The 18,393-nt window shown below is 41.2% G+C and overlaps 1 protein-coding gene across 2 annotated transcripts in view; it reads right to left on the bottom strand.

Annotated features, from left to right (window-relative positions):
• Window positions 1-18,393, bottom strand: part of ap3b1a (adaptor related protein complex 3 subunit beta 1a) — a 58,428-nt gene that overhangs the window by 16,548 nt on the left and 23,487 nt on the right. For both annotated transcript variants that reach the window (XM_040007168.1, XM_040007167.1), the window contains exons 16-22: window positions 17,538-17,724; window positions 16,726-16,856; window positions 15,442-15,586; window positions 14,220-14,394; window positions 11,821-11,968; window positions 10,302-10,350; window positions 8,433-8,536 (exon numbers count right to left, since the gene is read on the bottom strand). In XM_040007168.1, the coding sequence (XP_039863102.1) occupies window positions 8,433-8,536; window positions 10,302-10,350; window positions 11,821-11,968; window positions 14,220-14,394; window positions 15,442-15,586; window positions 16,726-16,856; window positions 17,538-17,724 (939 nt within the window). The remainder of the gene's footprint in view (window positions 1-8,432; window positions 8,537-10,301; window positions 10,351-11,820; window positions 11,969-14,219; window positions 14,395-15,441; window positions 15,587-16,725; window positions 16,857-17,537; window positions 17,725-18,393) is intronic.

The following is an 18,393-nucleotide window of genomic DNA, read 5'->3' as shown; positions in this document are numbered from 1 at the left end:
TAAACAGATGCATGTCAATCTGGTGAAAATAATGATGAGTACAGAGACTTAACACACAAAAAAAAATAAATAAAAAAAATAAAAAACTATTTATCACCTGAAAGAGATTAAAAAAAAAAAAAAAACTCAAATAAGTCACAAGAGTAACAAAATGAATGGCAAAAGAAAAAAAAACAAAAAAAAAAAAACAAGCGGTGGAAGAAAAACAGATCCTGTAAATAAATGATTAAGCGAGGTGTTTCAACTAACCGAGTTAATTGAATATGACTAAGAATATAATGCGAGGAAACTGTGGAAACGGGCGGGCTTGATGGTATATCTCAGCGTGTTGAGTAGTGTCAGCGTGCATTGTTTTATTAAAGTTGAACGTGCTGCCAGAGCGCTCTCAGTTGGGTGGGAAATGTAAAAGGCATCCTTCGCCTTGTCATGTGCTGCGTGAGGATGAAGAATCGCTTTGACATACGACGAGAGCTGCCGAGACGAGTCTGAATGTGCTCGCTTTCGAGGAAGCGATCAGACGAAATCAGACACTATCGCTGTACTCTTGGAGCAACGTGCTGAAAAGCAAAAAGTCTGACAGTTTGGATAAATTTGATGAACAAACAAAGACACAAATGTAAATTAGACAGCATCATAGTCTTCTTTGCTTATTTCCTACTGCATACTCTCCATCTGGGGACTATTAGACTAGCTTTATGAGACTGAAGGCTCAGAATAACTTTCTCAGTACCTCTCCCTTTAACATCCAGAGCTGTGTGCCTGACATGACCGCATTAAGGATATCTCCTCTTAGTGACATCATACAAACCAAAGATTGAAAGAAAAAACAAAACAAAAAAAACATCTGAAATCAAGTTTTCAGAGTTTTTGCTCACAGGGATTACTTATACACTGACCATCATATGAAACTTGTTCAATGTGGCCACTCATCACTTTAGTGTATATATGACAGAAAATTCTATGTTTCAACAAATACTATACAAACAAAATTTAACAGCTTTCTTCAGCTAACGAGTACGGCAGATTAAGCCTAAAATCTGATGTACGCAGTGGATTGACCCTGGATTAACATTAACCCATGGGACATAAGTTTCTTTTCCCAGGCCTTAAAGGTTAGCTAGTAGCTCTCATCTCTTTAAAGTAGGGGTGGGCAAATCCAGGCCTCTAGGGCTGGTTTCCTGCAGGTTTTAGATGTGTCCTTGATCCAACACAGCTAATTCAAATGGCAAAATGACCTCCTCAACGTGTCCTGAAGTTCACCAGCGACTTGGTAAAAGACTAATCATGTGATTCAGGTGTGTTTACCCAGGGTGAGATCTAAAACCTGCAGGACACCAGCCCTTGAGGCCTGGAGTTGCCCACCCCTGCTTTAAAGGGACATCCACAGATTAGTAGCAGCATGTCAACCAGAGACCACGCCGTGACCACGACATTCTGCAACTTCAAATAACGTCCAGGATGCCCAGAAAGAGAACCCAGTGCTTGTGGACTCAGGTAAACTCAGCTCTGCCTCAGATGCACGTAAATCCCTTCCAAGCTGATGTCGCCTTGGTACAAGAGGAGAAACCAAAGATCAGTCTGAAGCCTGCGCTGTTGGCTGAGTCAGATAGATGGTAATACAGAGAATTCATTCTTTTGCTTTTATAATCACCTCATTATAGACCTTTGCTGAGACTGCTGGCTTAGTTATGGTTCCTAGGATATTTAAAAGTAAAATAGGAGGCAGAGCCTTCATATTTCAGTGGACCAAGCTCCTAGTTTGGATTTAGGAAACAGACATCTTCTCTACTTTCAAGATTAGGTCTATGTACAGGCTTATGTCCTACACTTAAAACCTTCCAGTCCTAACTTTAAGCTTTATCAAAAGCTTAGCTACACTGCAATAGGCCTAGGCTGCTGGCGGCACTCACTTCTTTTCACTCTCTCCGTTTATATACCACTCTGCATTGAATCATTAGTTACTGTTCATCTCTGGCTTTCATCCACAGTGTGTCTTTTGCCCCGTGTCCCTCCCCTCACCCCTAACTGGCCATGGCAGATAGCTGCCCCTCCCTGAGCCTGGTTCTCTTGGAGGTTTCTTCCTGTTAAAAAGTTTTTTCTTCCGACTGTCGCCAAGAGCTTGCTCATAGAAAGTCATGTGTTTTCTTTCTATTGTTTTAGGGCCTTTACCTTACAGAGTGCCTTAAGGCGACTGTCGCTGTGATTTGGCGCAATATAAATAAAAATGAATTCAACTGGATTCAACTCTGCCATTTCAGAAACAAATAAAAGCTAAAACAGTCACCTTTAAATAGGTAAGTGCCTCTGCAAGTATACAAGTAAGTAAACATCAGAGCTTTAACATTCATCTGCTGCTAATAGTAGGATTCAATAAATATTATATCAAGTATTACTTTTACTAAGTATGACATCTGTGGCTTATTTTCAATTATTTACTTCTTCAGTAGTAACAAAAGACTTTTGGCCATTTATGTATTTTATTGCCACCAGTATCAACAAATTCATAACCACGAACACATACAGAATAAACTCTTCTAACAACAACACCATCATCTCCCCTCGGCCTCGTGACATGCTCGCAGCGTCTCTTGTCCCCAGACCGCCGTCTCTAAAGGAGGTCAAACAAACATTTGTTGCTGCGCTGTAACGCTGCTCTGCCCCCACAAGCGCCCGTCACGCCACCGCCGGCCCGCAAATTTATTGGGCCACTTTTGGATGTGTCAGAGCAGTCGGTGTCGATAAAGCTCGTCGTAATGTTTGCCACCCCATCACAGCAGAGATTTACCTCCCTGACAGACACATCCTGTTTCAAGGTCTTATCTGTCGCCTCGCCCCAAGCAGGCGGCAGGAGGGACGGACAGCGATAGGACAGGGTTTCAAACTGCTTATTATCACCAATTTGACACAGCGGACAGTTAAAGCCTGACACAAGTGCCCACGCAAGCCGCTTCACCCTTCCATCCATTGTTGTCCTGTTATGCGGTGCAAGCCCATAACACCTCAAGTGTAAATAAGAAGGGAAGAGGAATGTAACCTTGACTTCTCTGTCAGTCTGCCTTTTTTCCCTCCCCGCCTCTCTGAGCTTGGCTCTCAGTCTCCACCTTGGACAGGAAGGAGGGAGGTGACAATGAGCGAGGAAGTTGATTGAGAGGCTCTATTATGCATCAACTTAAAGGAAGCTCCCGTGATGGATGACACAGACACCAGTCACCTTCAGAACCCGGACGACACGTTCCCAGCATCCTCTCTGGCAAATGACCTGAAAATCCCGCTGACATATTCAAAAGGGCTAACCAGAGCCGGGCAGCCTTGTGCTGTGTGTATTAGAAGGCCAATTTCAAAGAAAGCAGGGTGAGGCGTACAGAGATGTATGGGCATATATTGAAAATCCATTTCTGTTTTTCAGACACCGGATTCCATTATGCTCTACAAGAGTTGTGAGGATTAAGGTGAGGGACATGTGTTTGACTTTAGGGCCTAATTGTTCCCTTCAGTCAGGAGATGACAATTAATTGAGGGCCGTCACAAGGACCTTGACTGCAAATTGAATTAAATAAATGTTACTACAGCCTCCTAAAACTACTTTAATGTAACAAGAAGTCTCTCTGGCGCATATAGACAGAGGTTAGTTCATTTATGCCAATTTGTCTGTAAATTAGGCATTCTAAAATGATTAATTTTGAAATTTTCCATTAAAGACTATTAGCAATAATAGAGGACTGTTATTCAGAAACAGAGGTGTCCTTCATCGAGTTTTGCAAGTACTGTCAACACTTTCTTTGAATTAGCATCATAGTCAAAAGATCTTCAACTGCAACTGATTATTTTCTGCATTAACACTTAATAACTTGGACAATAATTGAATCAAAACACTAGAACTGAAGACTACGAAAGCAAGTGTTCAGATTTAATAGCTGCAGCCGTCAAATTTGAACCATTTGACTATTAAAATTGTGTGCCGAAACCTTTTTTGATGACCGATTCTAATCAGATAATCATTTCAGCTCTACTCAGAGCCAAATACAAAAACATGAATTTTAACTAGACACAACTTTCACAGACACTCAGATCAGGATTAAAGAATACTAACAGATGTATGCACGTGCTTATAAATCACAGATACTAGTGGATGATAAGAGTATACATTTACTCTGGCATAAGAATAAGGAAGCAACTCGCATATACTTGGATATTTTCCCAACAGTACACATTGTTATTCACAGAAAGGATTCGTGATTTGGTCACAAAGCTTTCATAATAAGAGCTTCTATTAAATCTTCAACACTTACTTTTAAGCACTCAACATGCTGCTCCTCTAACATAGCCACTGCTGCAGAGAAGACAGAGTGTACTACTGACACGGTTACTTTATTCACTTCTTCAAACAAACTTGTCAGCCATTCAAGCACTCAACTCCTACAAAGCACTGCTGACCCAAATATTGTCTGTGTTTTTTCTTTATTGGACACTACTGGGGGAACACAATTCTTGTATCCTTAGGTTTGTTATGTTAAAAGCAAAAAGCCATTAAAACTTGACATCATATCAAGTTACAGCACATCTGCCTTGCCTACTCTCATTTGCTTTATGTCTGTGTTTGTCACACTGTCCCACATGGTATTGTGGGTCACCCACAAATAGTAACCCACTACTACTTGTGCATGGCACCGTGATGTAGGGATTAACTGTGTTGCCTCACAGCAAGAAAGTTCCTGGTTCAAACCCCAGGTGGGGCTTTTCTTTGCCACTGTGGGTACTCCAGCTTTCTCCCAAAGTCCCACTGCCATGCATACTAGGTTAATTGGTAATTCAGCTGTCTGTCTCACATCTATGGCTAAACAGCTTTAAGTATATGAAAAATGTGACTTGTAGTCTGAAGCAATTGCAAGTCAATTACAATTGATTTAGATGTTATGCTTTACTGTCATTTTAATTAATATTTTAACATCTGGTCAAGGGAAAGCAGTTGACAGCTATGTAGGTGTCAGCAGCGCATTTATTTGAGAAACACAATAGGAAAAACGTACTGTAGTTCAATTCAGAAAATACACTTATAATCACATATTTTATTAAAGTCCAATTATTTATGGAGGTCAAATCTTCACATGCATTTTAATGCTATTGTAACCTTAACTTGAGGATCAGAAAACATGATGTATTGTGAGAAATGGACAGTAAAAGGCAGAAAAATAGCCTAGCAATTATGTTAATAACTGTAAAAATAAAGATTTAAGAGCTTACAGCAGTGGCCCCCGTTAATTAAATGGCAAAGTGTTTTTGCTAAGACAAGTTTAGGTGTCAACTGTTAATGAAAACACACATATGATCATTAGAGGTTTGAGAGAACACGGTCATAACCTTAATCACGCCAGACCAATGGCGTCAACAAAACCTATATGAAAAAGATAAAATGCTTATATATATATATATAAAAATAGATATAGAAAAATGAATTGCGCCTGAAACAAACTTATTAATAAGCAAGAAGTGGCTAAGGCAGTCGCCATTAAAATACAAACATTTCCCAAACTACCTGCTGGCTACACTGACTGGCTGCTTCCGTGTGGGCATTTATTCCTACTTAAGCTGCAATCTCCGCAGTTTGAGTGGCAGCAGGAGGTTTGGAGGGCAGGAGCTTCTATATTCGTGGCGCTCGAGGTCCTTTTGCTGATTCATAATTAGATGTGAACCCAGAGCGCCCACTACGGGGGAGGTCAGAAGGGTGAGGAGGGAGGCGAGGGAGGAGGAGGGGGCGAGCCGGCGTCCGCCTGATGGACACCAAATGAACAAATTATGATGGCCCCCTCTGGGTGTGATGGGGTCAAACGCCCCGCGCCCCGCCGCTGACAGTTCAATTTCCCCCCAGCGCAGCCCCATTCGCTGACTGCTAATTATGAATGAAAAGTTATCAGCCTCAGCCACCCCGCCGCACACACGGACAGCGGTCGGAAGAGGTTTGGGGGTGAGGTGCGATGGTGGGGAGGATTTAAGAGGCATTTGTGAGAGATCCTAATGTCAAAATGTTATTAGAGAGAGCGGTAGCATGAAGAAGCTGAGGAGAGGAGGAGGAGACAGAGGAGGAGGTGGGTCAAAGACAGTGGCCAGGGTTAATCTAAATGCCTTTGATAACCATGCAGTAATTCTCTAAAAAGGCCCGAGCGCTCAGCTGAGACAGACTCGCTGCCTCTGTGGGCAGATTGCTGAGAAATAGAAATGACACTGGGGCCAACGTGTGTGTGTGTGGGTGTGGGAAAGAGCTGTTGTTGAAGAGCATGCATGGGGAGGGGCGTGCGTGAATAAAGGTGAGGTTATTTACCCTTGTCTATGAATCCCGTTGCCCATCATGTATTTATGCATAGAATTGACTCTAAATCAGATGTTGATGTGCAAAAAGTTCCCTGTTCTAATCTGCATTTCTATTCTCTATTACTCCCTGGCCTTCACCTGAGGAGAGATTGGCTAACAAGACTTGTGCTGCATAAATGCTGGCCTGAGAGCAGCTGTCAATCATACTGACTGACAGGCGAGCAGGACTGACGGGCAAACTTAGAATACAGACCAACGCACCGCAGGGCTACGCACAGCAGCAGAGGCCATGCACATAAGCTGGGAGTGCGCACACAGACACACACAGTTAAATCTGGGTGTACAAAAAGTTAGAGACGGCCTAAAGTCACTTTTAAAGAGACCAAAGGAAGCTCATTTACACGCCTGTGATGACAACAAAAAGTCAGCGGAGTTTACAGAGCAAAAAGCAAAAAAACAACAAAATGCAACATAAAAACATAGTAACCCACGCTCAGCCCTTCTTTATTATAGCAATCCACTTCAGTCTTCAGTTCCTTGGATGCCAGTAGTTCAGGAAGAGTCGGGGTTCACGTTTATAGTCAACAAATTACATTTATACAGTTATTTTATGCCTCGATTACGGTCACTGTATTCATTGTGTTGCATGCCAACTGTGGTGCTGTGGTGCCAGAGGGCCCACCCCAGTCTTCTCATGAACAATAGGTTTCACCACTCACATAAAAACCTCTGTATCAGCACTGTATGCAAGACAAAGTCAAAACAGGAAGCACAGCAACTGTTTTTTGTTTTTCAAACACTTCACCAGACTGTCTCTTCTTTTTTTTTACTGTTGTTCTGCTTCTGTGTAACGTGAGAATCTCTGAGCTCCTGTCATTGAAATCGCAGTAAAGTGCGACAAAAATCGTGCTCACGTCTTTGAGCTGGGACAAAAACTGTGAATGACAAGTTGAAATGACACTAAAGCACAGTGAGCGGTTTTGATGTCACTTTTGGTGAGGGTCACAAAAGTGAGCAAAAGGCAATTGTTAGTTAGTAGAAGAGCTTCTAGTAATGGATTATAGTGGCAAAGAAGTAATGGGGGAAAACACCTAGACTAAAAATTTTAGGTAATTCAGCTTCAGCTTTTTTTTGAAGTAGTAAATTACCCTTTGCATGTACAAAGAAGCTATAAAAAAAACCCCAAAACAAGTGGAACTAGACACTGAAGTAATAAAATATAACAACAACTAAGCAGTTTAAGGAATTCATTCACTGAAAAAAATAAATAAATAAATAAATAAAAAAACATTAATAGATTATCTGTTATTTATTTCACCAACTAATATCTTTGGGAAAAGCAAGCTATGCCATGCTTACAAGGTTGAAATCAATAAATAGCTTTGTATTAGAACGATAATCATTACTCACAGCCCACAAACAACAAAACTACTCAATTAGATTCTAACCTTCTGATGTGACATTGTCAAAGAACAGAGTTTCCATACAGCTGTGACACAAAATAAGACACAGCAACAGCACAAAGAATAGTCTGGACATTTCCCTCCCAGGAGGGAGACAAGATACAAAATACACAGACATGCAGAGTCGCTCATATACTGAGGAGAGAAAGGAGCCGTCACACTGGGAAAGGTCAACCATCAGATATACACAACATGAGGACACAAGGGACACAACATCTGACAGAGAGAGATGGAGGGTGACACAGGAGGAGGAGAGAAATAAGGGAGCGAGAGAGAGCGAGAGAGAGCGAGAGAGAGCGAGAGAGCGAGGGGATGGACTCAGAGACGAGAGAGAAATAGAGATCAAGGGTGTGGAAGTGCAAAAGACAGTGACGGTGAGAAAGACAGACTATAAGAGATACAGGAAACAACGAGAGCTGTTGGACCATCCTGACTTGCTATAAATATAACAAGGCAGAAAAGGTCAATAGTTGGCGTCTGGAGCAGAAATGTTCCACAAGGGAGTGAGGCTCATTTCACCATCTCATATGCTGCTCTGCTGTACTGTCAGTGTCAGACAGAAAGGAACGACTGACTCTCAACACACATTGATGGAGGAAAATGTCAGCCTGTGTGCATCTAATACACACATGCACACATGCGCACACACGCACACACACTAACCTGCACAGTGGAGGAGATGTTGGAGAGAGAAAGGCCTTCGAGGTCGGACAGCAGACTTTGAGAGAGCACAGAAGGCTTTGGTGCGTTGGTGGGTGCAGGAGAAACTAAAGAACGCAAAGAAAACAACAACAACAACGTAAAGATTATTAAAGCTACTACAGCGATGTCGCACACAAAGTTACTTTTTAAAATATAATTACAATATTAATAATAATAATACTTTATGACAAAAGAAAGCAACTGAAGGCTGTTTAACTTTTACTCCAGTGTTATTATTAAGTCACGTCACAACATGTCAGAGCAAACTGACGTATAAAAATATTTCAGCATTGAACGTGAGCAGTCATACTGATATAAATGTCAACAGGGTCATGGGATCTTGTGTCAAAAAGTAATTTAGGAAAACCTGATTCAAACCCCAAAACATGAAGATTATCTGGATGCAGAGTTAGACACACAATCTGCAGGTTACAAGCCGGTTTTAAACTAAAGGCATTCATTTTTGCATTTGAAGGCCATTGTTGGAGTTCGACGGGATTTAACATAAACTACTCCTCACACTGTGATTCTCCTGTTCCACACAAGCTGAACGGCACTTTTTAATATCGCATAAAAACTGTGGTGTTTTACTTTGCATTGATTTTGGAAGCTGGAACTGTAAACACTCTGAATGTTTTTTGCCACTGAAGAAATGAACAAGTTTAGAGCTCTTTTCCATCATCATCCTACAAATCCCTGTAAGCATTCGTCTTTTATGCCTCCCTTGAGTTCCACAGATACTGCACCAGTATCCACGGAGTTATGTCCAAGACAGAAGTTAATGACATTTTTGCTTTCTATATTTGGTAGCTTGCATCAGTCACAGATAAACGTGCAGCAAATGTGTGCACGGACTTGTGAGATGAGTTTCAGCAAAGGTTTTCTACAGGATGATTACCTACAAATTGTAAGCCGATACATGAACTGACATCTATATGGTTAAATACAGTCCCACACCATAGAGAGTATAAAAGATGGAACACATTTTGAAACCTCAATGGTTTGTTAGCTTTTGGAGCCAGAGATGATCTCATTTGGAGGAGAAGCGATTTATCAAATAACTCCAGGAAAATTGGTTAGCAAGCTGTCTCCATAAACTGTGCAGATGCATCAGACATATACACATATCAGCTAATTAGTGCAAAGTAATAGACCAATAAAACACTCGAATTTCATTCAACAGACCTGAAGCTAAAACTTCTTGGGCAGTCTTTACCTCACAGCACGATACAATATTAGCAAGACAATCCATTAAGATGCTTCAAAGGCGCAAAATAGAGGGCTGCAGGTCAGTGACTCAGTAGGTGAGACGATAGCGACCAGCTGCAGCTGCCTGTGTCAGGACATCTGGACATAATCCTCCAGATGGACGAGTTATACATAAATTCACCTCACTCAGAGCTGTTATGAGGTGGGAAACTATCTATACAGTTAAAAAGGCTTTTCCATGCTGCAAAGTTGGGAGTGTCTGAACTAAACTGCAGTTTTTGGCACTCTGGCTTCATTTTTTCAGCTGAGGTTTCCGCCTCTTGGTCCACACGTTGTAAATATTTAAACTCTACTACAAATTCTAACGTGATGTTGTGAATGCCTACACTACAGTTCTCCAATGAACTGGACTTTATTTTTAGCCAAGCGATTAATGCAAGTCCAATATTTTCTCTACCTCTAACTGGTACAATTCAGTTCTCCTCACCAGGACTTGATCATCTATGTCTGCTTGCTACTTTGGGCGGTGAGGAAATAGAATACACATCAGAGGTTTTTTTGTGAAGCCTGCTGCTCTTGTTAATGTGAGTTTATGCAAGCGGAAACTGTAGGAAAACTCACAGTCATCTAGATCCAGTAAAGAGACTTCCTTCTTGGAGTTCACTGCCACCTAAAAAGAAAGCACAACAACATGATGGTTTCAATTTCAATTTCACCAACAGTGTCTGAACACATTCATCCCACGTTCACGGGTAACATGTCTGGAATTTTCAGTGATCGGTCACATGTCATTTTGAGTCACAACTGCTACTCACCACCCTCTGCAACTGAGTCAGGCTTGTACGGTGTTGACAATAAAACAGTGCTTAAACGTAAGAGGGCTTTTATCGCTCCTTCTCCATACCCTACTAACCAACCTGGCACCACTCACATCGCATAAAGAGCCATAAAATTCCACTCTGCATAGCCCAAGCTGAGCAGATAGGGAGGGGGGAAAAAAACCAATGTGATATGAGTGAAAACAAACCATAAAGTTAGAGGCCGTATCTTATCAGATTTTCTCTGATTGACGCTCGGTGGTGGTAATAGAGACGGAAACCTTGTTACTAAAGGGTGTTGTGATAGAGCAAGACAGACAGAGAGAGAGAGGTGTAGAAAGAAAGGTAGAGATGCATAATTCATAAGCCATGCCCAAATGACAAAGTGTATGAAATGAGAATTTCATAGCGCAGAAAAGCAAACGGAGGGCGAGAAATAATGTGATGAGCAAAACAGATAAGAAAAAGATTGTAAGGGCTGAAAGGGGCCAAATGAAATGCTGGAAGGGAAAAAACAAAAGGTGGTATAGTGGAGCCAAATCATATCCCAAGGTATAAATCCTGATTTAGAAGCTCTTGTGCACCTACAGAACAAAAACTCGCTGCGAGAACTGCACATTAATATTTAGAAGGCTAAGCAGAGCAGGGCCATTATCCTAATATCATACTCTATACTGATTTAGACATTATGCATTGTAAATATAGTACAATATCATACATTATAATGTGACAAAGGTGTGTTTTCCTGTATTGTTTTATACCATTATCTTCTCTTTAGCACTGCCTAATGGATCTTTCTCCCCTTAAATTTCATTTATAATGTGTATTTTTAATAGTCTAAGAAGTTCTACAAAGACACTGATTCAAGGCCATTATTGCAAGCATGTGCAACTACAGCGACCAGTAAGTTGAAGTTCAATTCAATTGCATTCAATTTAGAGATATTGCAATGACACAGAGCGATCCCCAGTAATCCTATAATCACGTAATAAAAAGCCAAGGCAAAACAGTGGTGCGTGCCAGTGGATGCGACATGATTTTTGGCATGCGCTACTGTCCAACAGAAGATAAGCGGTGTGGGCAGAATCAGCCTCAACCTTGTACAACAAAGCAGTAGTTGAGGGTCATTTGATCCAGGCTGAAACGACAGATCAACGAACTGCAAACAACCCACGACCCCACCATCTTTGGAAAAAGCAAATGCATTTTATTTTTGGTGGAACTGCACTGATGCTGTTGGCAGCTTCTGTTCTCAAAGTTAGAAACTCTCACTCGCAGTTAAATCCAAATAGGCCCACTTCATCCATGCATTATATTGTCACCTTGGGCTTGGCCTTTTCTTCAGTCTTCTTCTTGGGTGCGGGCGAGTCTGACTCAGAGTCCGACTCAGAGTCCGACTCAGAGTCTGAGGAGCTTTCAGAGGATGAGCTGCTAGCTTGGCCTACAGGTCCATTGCCATTTTCAGAGTCACTGAAGAAGAAAACAAAATGAGCTTAGTAGTCAGAGAACACACATTACAAAAAAAACAAAACCCAACACTCTCCATTATTTCTTAAAAGTAAAATATTTATTTATTCCATAATATAAAACAGTCTGGAAACCAACAAATAAAACAAACTTGGTGCTATTGTTTTCCTATTTTGCATCCAACTTGAAAGCTTCAGCCCCGATTAGAACAACAAAGATCAATCTGTTTTTGTTTGTGAAGTTAATTCAATGTTGCATTTACTCAAAAAGATTTTTTCCATCTTTCTCTTCTCTCTTTCAGTCTTGCTGTCCCTCTTCAATTTGTCCCGATAATGAGTGTTTACTCCGCCTGCCTGGGATTTTCAGCCGTTAAATTAATGAGGGGAATTGTGACGGTAACTGGCTTTTTAACTTGGGCGATGATGAAAAGCCAGTATTAATTTGGCCTACAGATTTCATTTGCTGCGAACAGGAAAAAGTGATATAAATCACTGTGGGCCTGATTAGGCCCTGCCTGAAATGACTGGGCCATAATGAGGGCATTATGCTGTGTTTGTTGTGGAAGCACTGGGGTGAGCTGCTCTAATTACCGTGTGTATGTGTGTGTGCGCGTGTTTGTGTGTGTTTGAGCACTGGGGTGAGTTGCTCTAATTATACTCTCTAATGGAGAGAACAGGGTCAGCCGCCGGCCTGTCACACAGTGAAATCAGGTACATTCGGTGTGAGTTTGTGTGTCCATGAGCAAATGAAGTAGAGTGCATAAGAAACTAAATTTGCTAGTGTGTAAGAGAGTGTACGTGAGCATACTCAGTAGTAATGACTCAAATCTCATTCACTGGTAACACCGGGCTGTTAAATGACCAATCAAAAGTCATTATCCATTAGCCATGTAAATGTGGGTTACGCTACTGGAGGAAAATTCTCATTGATTAGCTTGTTAATGGAACTCGCGCTAACAATATTCCAGCAGTGCTGCCATCATGTGTGTGTGTGTGTGTGTGTGTGTGTGTGTGTGTGTGTGTGTGTGTGTGTGTGTGTGTGTGTGTGTGTGTGTGTGTGAGAGAGAGAGGGAGATGGTGCATATAGAGTGTAACAGGTGTGTATGATGTTTTTTTCCCTCCATGTGAATCTCCCAGAAGACTTTAACTAGAAACATAAACGATCAGGCAAAGGATTCTGACCACTGACAGGTGACGTGAGTAACACTGATCATCTCTTCATCATAGCACCTGCTAATGGGTGGGACAACACATTAGGGAGCAGGTGGACATTTTGTTATCAAAGTTGATGTGTTAGAAGCAGAAAATAATTGTCAAGCATAAAGATTTCAGAGTTTGACAAGAGCCAAATTGTGATGGCTGGACGACTGGATCAGAGCTTCTCCAAAACTGCAGCTCTCGTCAGGTGTTCCTGGTCTGCAGTGGTCAGTATCTATGAAAACTGATCCAAGGAACAGTGCTAAAAAACACAAACTACAGTCATGGGTGGCCAAGGTCGCTGGCCCGTGTTGTCCGATCCAACAGACGAGGAGCTACTGCAGCTCAAACTGCAGAAAACGTTCATGCTGGTTTTGACAGAAAGATGTCAAAATACACTGTGCAGTACAGTTGGTTGTGTATGGGGCTGCGTAGCTACAGACCATTATAATGTTTGGTTTTTTTCCTTCTAAGAGAGCCACTGGATTTAGTTTCCATGCCCCTCGCATATCTTAGAAGTAGATGAGACAAAGACTCTGGCACAAAGACCATGGCTTCGAGCTGGACGACTGCTAAGCTTTACTCCGGCATCCATAAACATGCCAGTTTGAATACAGCTATACCTTTTTTTAAGTTGAGATTTTACAACATTTTCTGATTTTCACATTTTGTTTTGAATGTCCTTTTTTAAATGTGATTGAGCAAATTTTGCATCCTCTATCCACACTATAGGTGCTAATGTAAATCCTGACATATCAAGTCTGAGGGGTTTAGTGGAGGAAAGCTACAACTGAGCATTAAGAACTGTAACTGTGAGTGGGCTGTGATGAATAATATAAACTGCTGAATCTTTCAACAGATGGAGTTTGCTCGGATGCGGCAGAATCGTGGGCACATTTGTTGCTGACTACGTGTTTCTGGCAAACACACACCTGCTTAATTAGCAAAGCCAGAAAGAGAAGAAGAGAAAGATGGAGGTAACATCTGGACACGCTGCCTTTGCAGGGAAGAAAAATTATGCTTTCAGACTGTGACAGACAGCAGGGATTTCAGTGTACCTGTCACCAGCAGGCTTGCTTTTCTTCTGCGGTGCTTTCTTGGTCTTTTTCTTCTTTTTTTGATCCGATTCAGACTCACTGGAGCTCTTTTCAGATCCACTGGAGCTTTTTCCAGAATCACTGGAGGTCTTCTCTGAATCCTCACTGCTTTCCTCCTCGCTCTCACTGCCCGATTCTGTACAGACACATGGACACTGTACATATTAAACCCAAAACAAATCAGACTTTATTCTTTGCTGAAATTTCCTTTCATATTACTTATGATCTTAATTTCTTCAGCAACAGCCACTAAATGTACTGACATTCAATTAGCACCTTATAGTATGCATTTATAGCTTCTTTTTTTGGGGGGGGGCACCATTTCCACCTGTATATCAAATACAAACGATTTTTGTCATTTTATTTATCAATTACCAGCCTCACTGTTTGCTGCTGACTCTGATCTGTGCTGCAGCTACTACTTATCAAAGATGGTATGAAACATGGAGACCGCTACAGTGACACTGCCTGCAGATTTCTGAAGGCCCCTCTTTAAGTTTTAGTTGGTTGTTTTGCAACTGCATGGGATGAATGAGGGATGGATCTAAAACTTCACTGGCTAACAGCTTGTCAATCATCATGACTCTGAAATGACTGCTGCTCAACACTAATATATTCCAAACCAAAAGCACAACGACATCAAATGTTGTTCAGCTCAAATTTGTAAATTCTCAAAATGATCAGTTAGCCAGACCTGGATAAACATCAGAAAAATAGACTGAAGGATAAAATTAGAGACACATTTCTAAAATCAAACACTTTTGAAAACACATCAAAATGAAAAATACATTAACAAATCTGTATAGTTTAATGTTATTATGCTTAGTAAAATGTTGTGTGTTCTGTTTTGCTTGTGTCTACAACACTGCTGATCCAGCATCTCAGATTTGATTTGATAAATGGTAAAAAAATAAAAATAAAAATGGATGCATGGATCCAGAACCATACACACAGGAAGTTTTAACGCAGTGAAAATTTGGCTGTGCTTTACACCTCCAGCTTCTAAACAAGATACCAAACTTTGATATGCTTTGCCCCGTGCAGGATAGTCAGATCATGGCCTCAAATAATCAGTGTGTCACTAAATCAACCAGTCATGCTAATGTTGCTTATGCTAATAACCAACAACATTAACTTAGCCTCATAAAAGGAGAAACTTTAAATCGGACAGACAGAAACAAACCTTCGCTGCTGCTGCTGCTGCTTTCACTTCCACTGCCGCTGCTGTCGGATCCTTCCTCCTCTTTCTCGTCTTCATCATCTGAGTAGAACTTGTCATCAGATTTAGGCTGTTTGGTCTTCCCAACTATTGGTGCCGACTCTCTCAGCTAAATGGACACAGCAGAGGGAAGATGGACCGGTTAAACTACAGAATCCAAGCCTTGCAATTTAAGGATGAGTTATAATCTATAAAAATCTGATTCCTAACACGTAACAGAGGCATGTTCACATTTTGCACGTTGTGTAGCTGCTGGTCACTCCACACAGGCTTCCTAAATGTACTCAATTAATCAAAACCAGCAGTGGCTTTTTCAATTAAAGGAGTTTTTAGCAGTATGTCGTCACCACCAAATCCCCAAATATGTTTCTGCTAAAGCTCAGACTTAAGTTTATTGACACCACCGCTTTATTGCTGCTTATTGTTGCATCAGGAGACACACAAAGTAGCAGTGATAAACCTGAGAGAAAATGCTAAAGCAATAATGTCCCTCACAAAATAAAAAACTAAACTAAACACAAGAATAATTCTATAAAGGTTGTAAATGATCATGCTTAAAATATAAATAAATCTTTTCTACGTTTTCTTTTCTATATTTTCTGTGTTGCTCAGTCATTGGTTGACTGATAAAATGTGAGAAAAATGAGAAAAATGCACCACTTCATAAATCCTCACAGAATAATCTAAGGTGCTGCACAAAGGCCAAGTATGCAGCAAATGAGAATTACTTTGAAGTGTAATTTGAAAACGAGAATAAAGATTTGCAGCTGGAAATTATCAAAACTTGTCACCTTTAAAACCAGTCAGTTTGGAGTTCCCCTCCAGTCAGCCAAGTAATAGTTGGAGGTAAAACCAATGATCTTCTCATTTTTTCCTGACAAATGCGATGTGGTGCATTCTCTTTCCTCCCCTAAGGGCATGAGTTTCCTCACATTTGAGTTAGTTTTGAATGTCTGATTTGGCTCACGTTTTTCTTTACACATCTTGAATACTGCAAATATGATGAGGAGTGTGTAAAAGGCAAAAAAGCAACACATCTGAACTTGTCATGTAACATATACACACACTCCGTGTGTTGTGTTTTTGCAGAAAATGTGTATTCAAAAAACCCACTGTGAAAAACACAACAACAAAAAGTGACCGCATTAAATATAAGTGAGTCCAAAAAAACATTTTTAATGCGTAAAATAGTCTCCTGAATTTCACACATCTGGTGTGTAAAGACGTTTAGGAAGGTGGATTTCTTACTGGTTCAACAATCTCCACGTTTCTCACAGACTGGTCGGGAGCAACAGCAGGCCAGTCTGGGAGCTCCTGGTACCCAGTGGCTTTAAGGTTAACACTGTGGGAGAGAGTGCCCAGCTGGTAACGGTCTCGATCTGAAAGTATCAAGAAGAAAAATTATGGGGAAAAAAATAAAAAAGTTTTTAAAAAAAAGTTGAATAAGTGGTGGAGAAATGGGATGGGGCAGCAATGACCTCACTGTGTTCTAAATGAAGGAAACAGCTTATAGTGGCATCTTCTCCACCAAGCACCGTCACCTCTCTGTCTATGATAACACGTGATCACACTCCCTGCTCTGCCTTCCCAAAGGGCGGCACAAGAAGACAATCAGTGCGTGTGCTCTGGGAGGTGTGATTTGCCAACCACAAAAAGGGACTACTTCTGAATATTAAGAATGACAGAGGCCGTTAACACATTCATAAACATCCAGTAAGTGCAAACTGAGCTGGAATTTTAATGTTGTAGAAGGCAGCTTTTCTCTGGTGTCAAGCGGGGGGAGAGAAAGAAAAGACAGCTAAATGAGAAAGCCGGATAAAAGGTTAGCATGAGCTCAATAATTTACCCATCTCATTAGTGTGAGGTAAAGGTTTCTGACCTAACTGCCCTTCAGAGAGACACACACACAGCAGAATAATAAAACATCAGCCTGAATCAACTTTGCATACTGCAGGAAATAGAGCCACTAGGTTTGAAATAGATGAGCAGCTAATATGTATTCAGTGATGCGGGAGAGGAATGAAATTTAATCTGAAAATGGAAAAGGTATTTAAAAGTACCTTTGAAGTCAGACTCGAGCACTGGAGCCGGTTTGGGGGCCAGTAAGATGCGTCGAGCGTACTTGCTGATCGCACCGCTCTTCTCGTTGGGCACTATCAGCTGCCGTATGAATCGTGTTCGGTCTCTGATGTCGTAGTTCTGGTCGTATTTGCCGAGGTTCAGGATGTACTGGGTCAGCAGCTTGGTCTGGGGACAAAAGTGTGGGCGTTTCAATGCTTTATGTACTTAACCAGCAGGTCCCCACGAGATTAGAAACTTGAAGGGAGACCAACCCAAGACAGACCATTAGGTTGTGAATATTTGAAAAAGTCAAGCACAACAAAAAATGTCAAGGAAACAATTCAAGTATTTAAGAGGAAGATGAAACCAGTTAAAAATAAATAAATAAAATAATTAAAAATATATCATTAGAGGTGCTGTTTTGGACAGAGCTGTGGAAGCATAAAGCAGACATGTTTCCAAAACATCCAACTAACACTTTAGAAATCAATGAACTCTTTCAGTGATGCCTGCAAACCTGGTGTACAACCAGCTGAACTGAGCCAGGAGCAAATGTGAGTGTCGCTCATCAACAGGCATCTCCTTCTCCACAAGGCTAGGATCCTTACTTCAAAACCCCCGTCTCACCCAAGCACAAGGAGACGGAGCACTTGCACCAACATAAATGATTTAGGTAGACATAAAAACAAAATCTGCTCCTGTCGTGACAGCAGCATTATCGCCCCAATCTTTTACTGAATTGTCATTACAAGGAGCAAGAGGTGTGATAATGTGCTTTGAGAAGGCAGCGTCTGGGCTCATAAAATCAGCTCACACACCAATTTTACCTCATCTGACTCAATGGGTCTGCAGACA

This window comes from Simochromis diagramma, unplaced genomic scaffold (genome assembly GCF_900408965.1).
Source record: "Simochromis diagramma unplaced genomic scaffold, fSimDia1.1 OVJJ01000682.1, whole genome shotgun sequence".
Taxonomy (NCBI): Eukaryota; Metazoa; Chordata; class Actinopteri; order Cichliformes; family Cichlidae; genus Simochromis; species Simochromis diagramma.
Note: the sequence above shows the minus strand (reverse complement) of the source record. Positions and strands in the feature narration are given on the sequence as shown.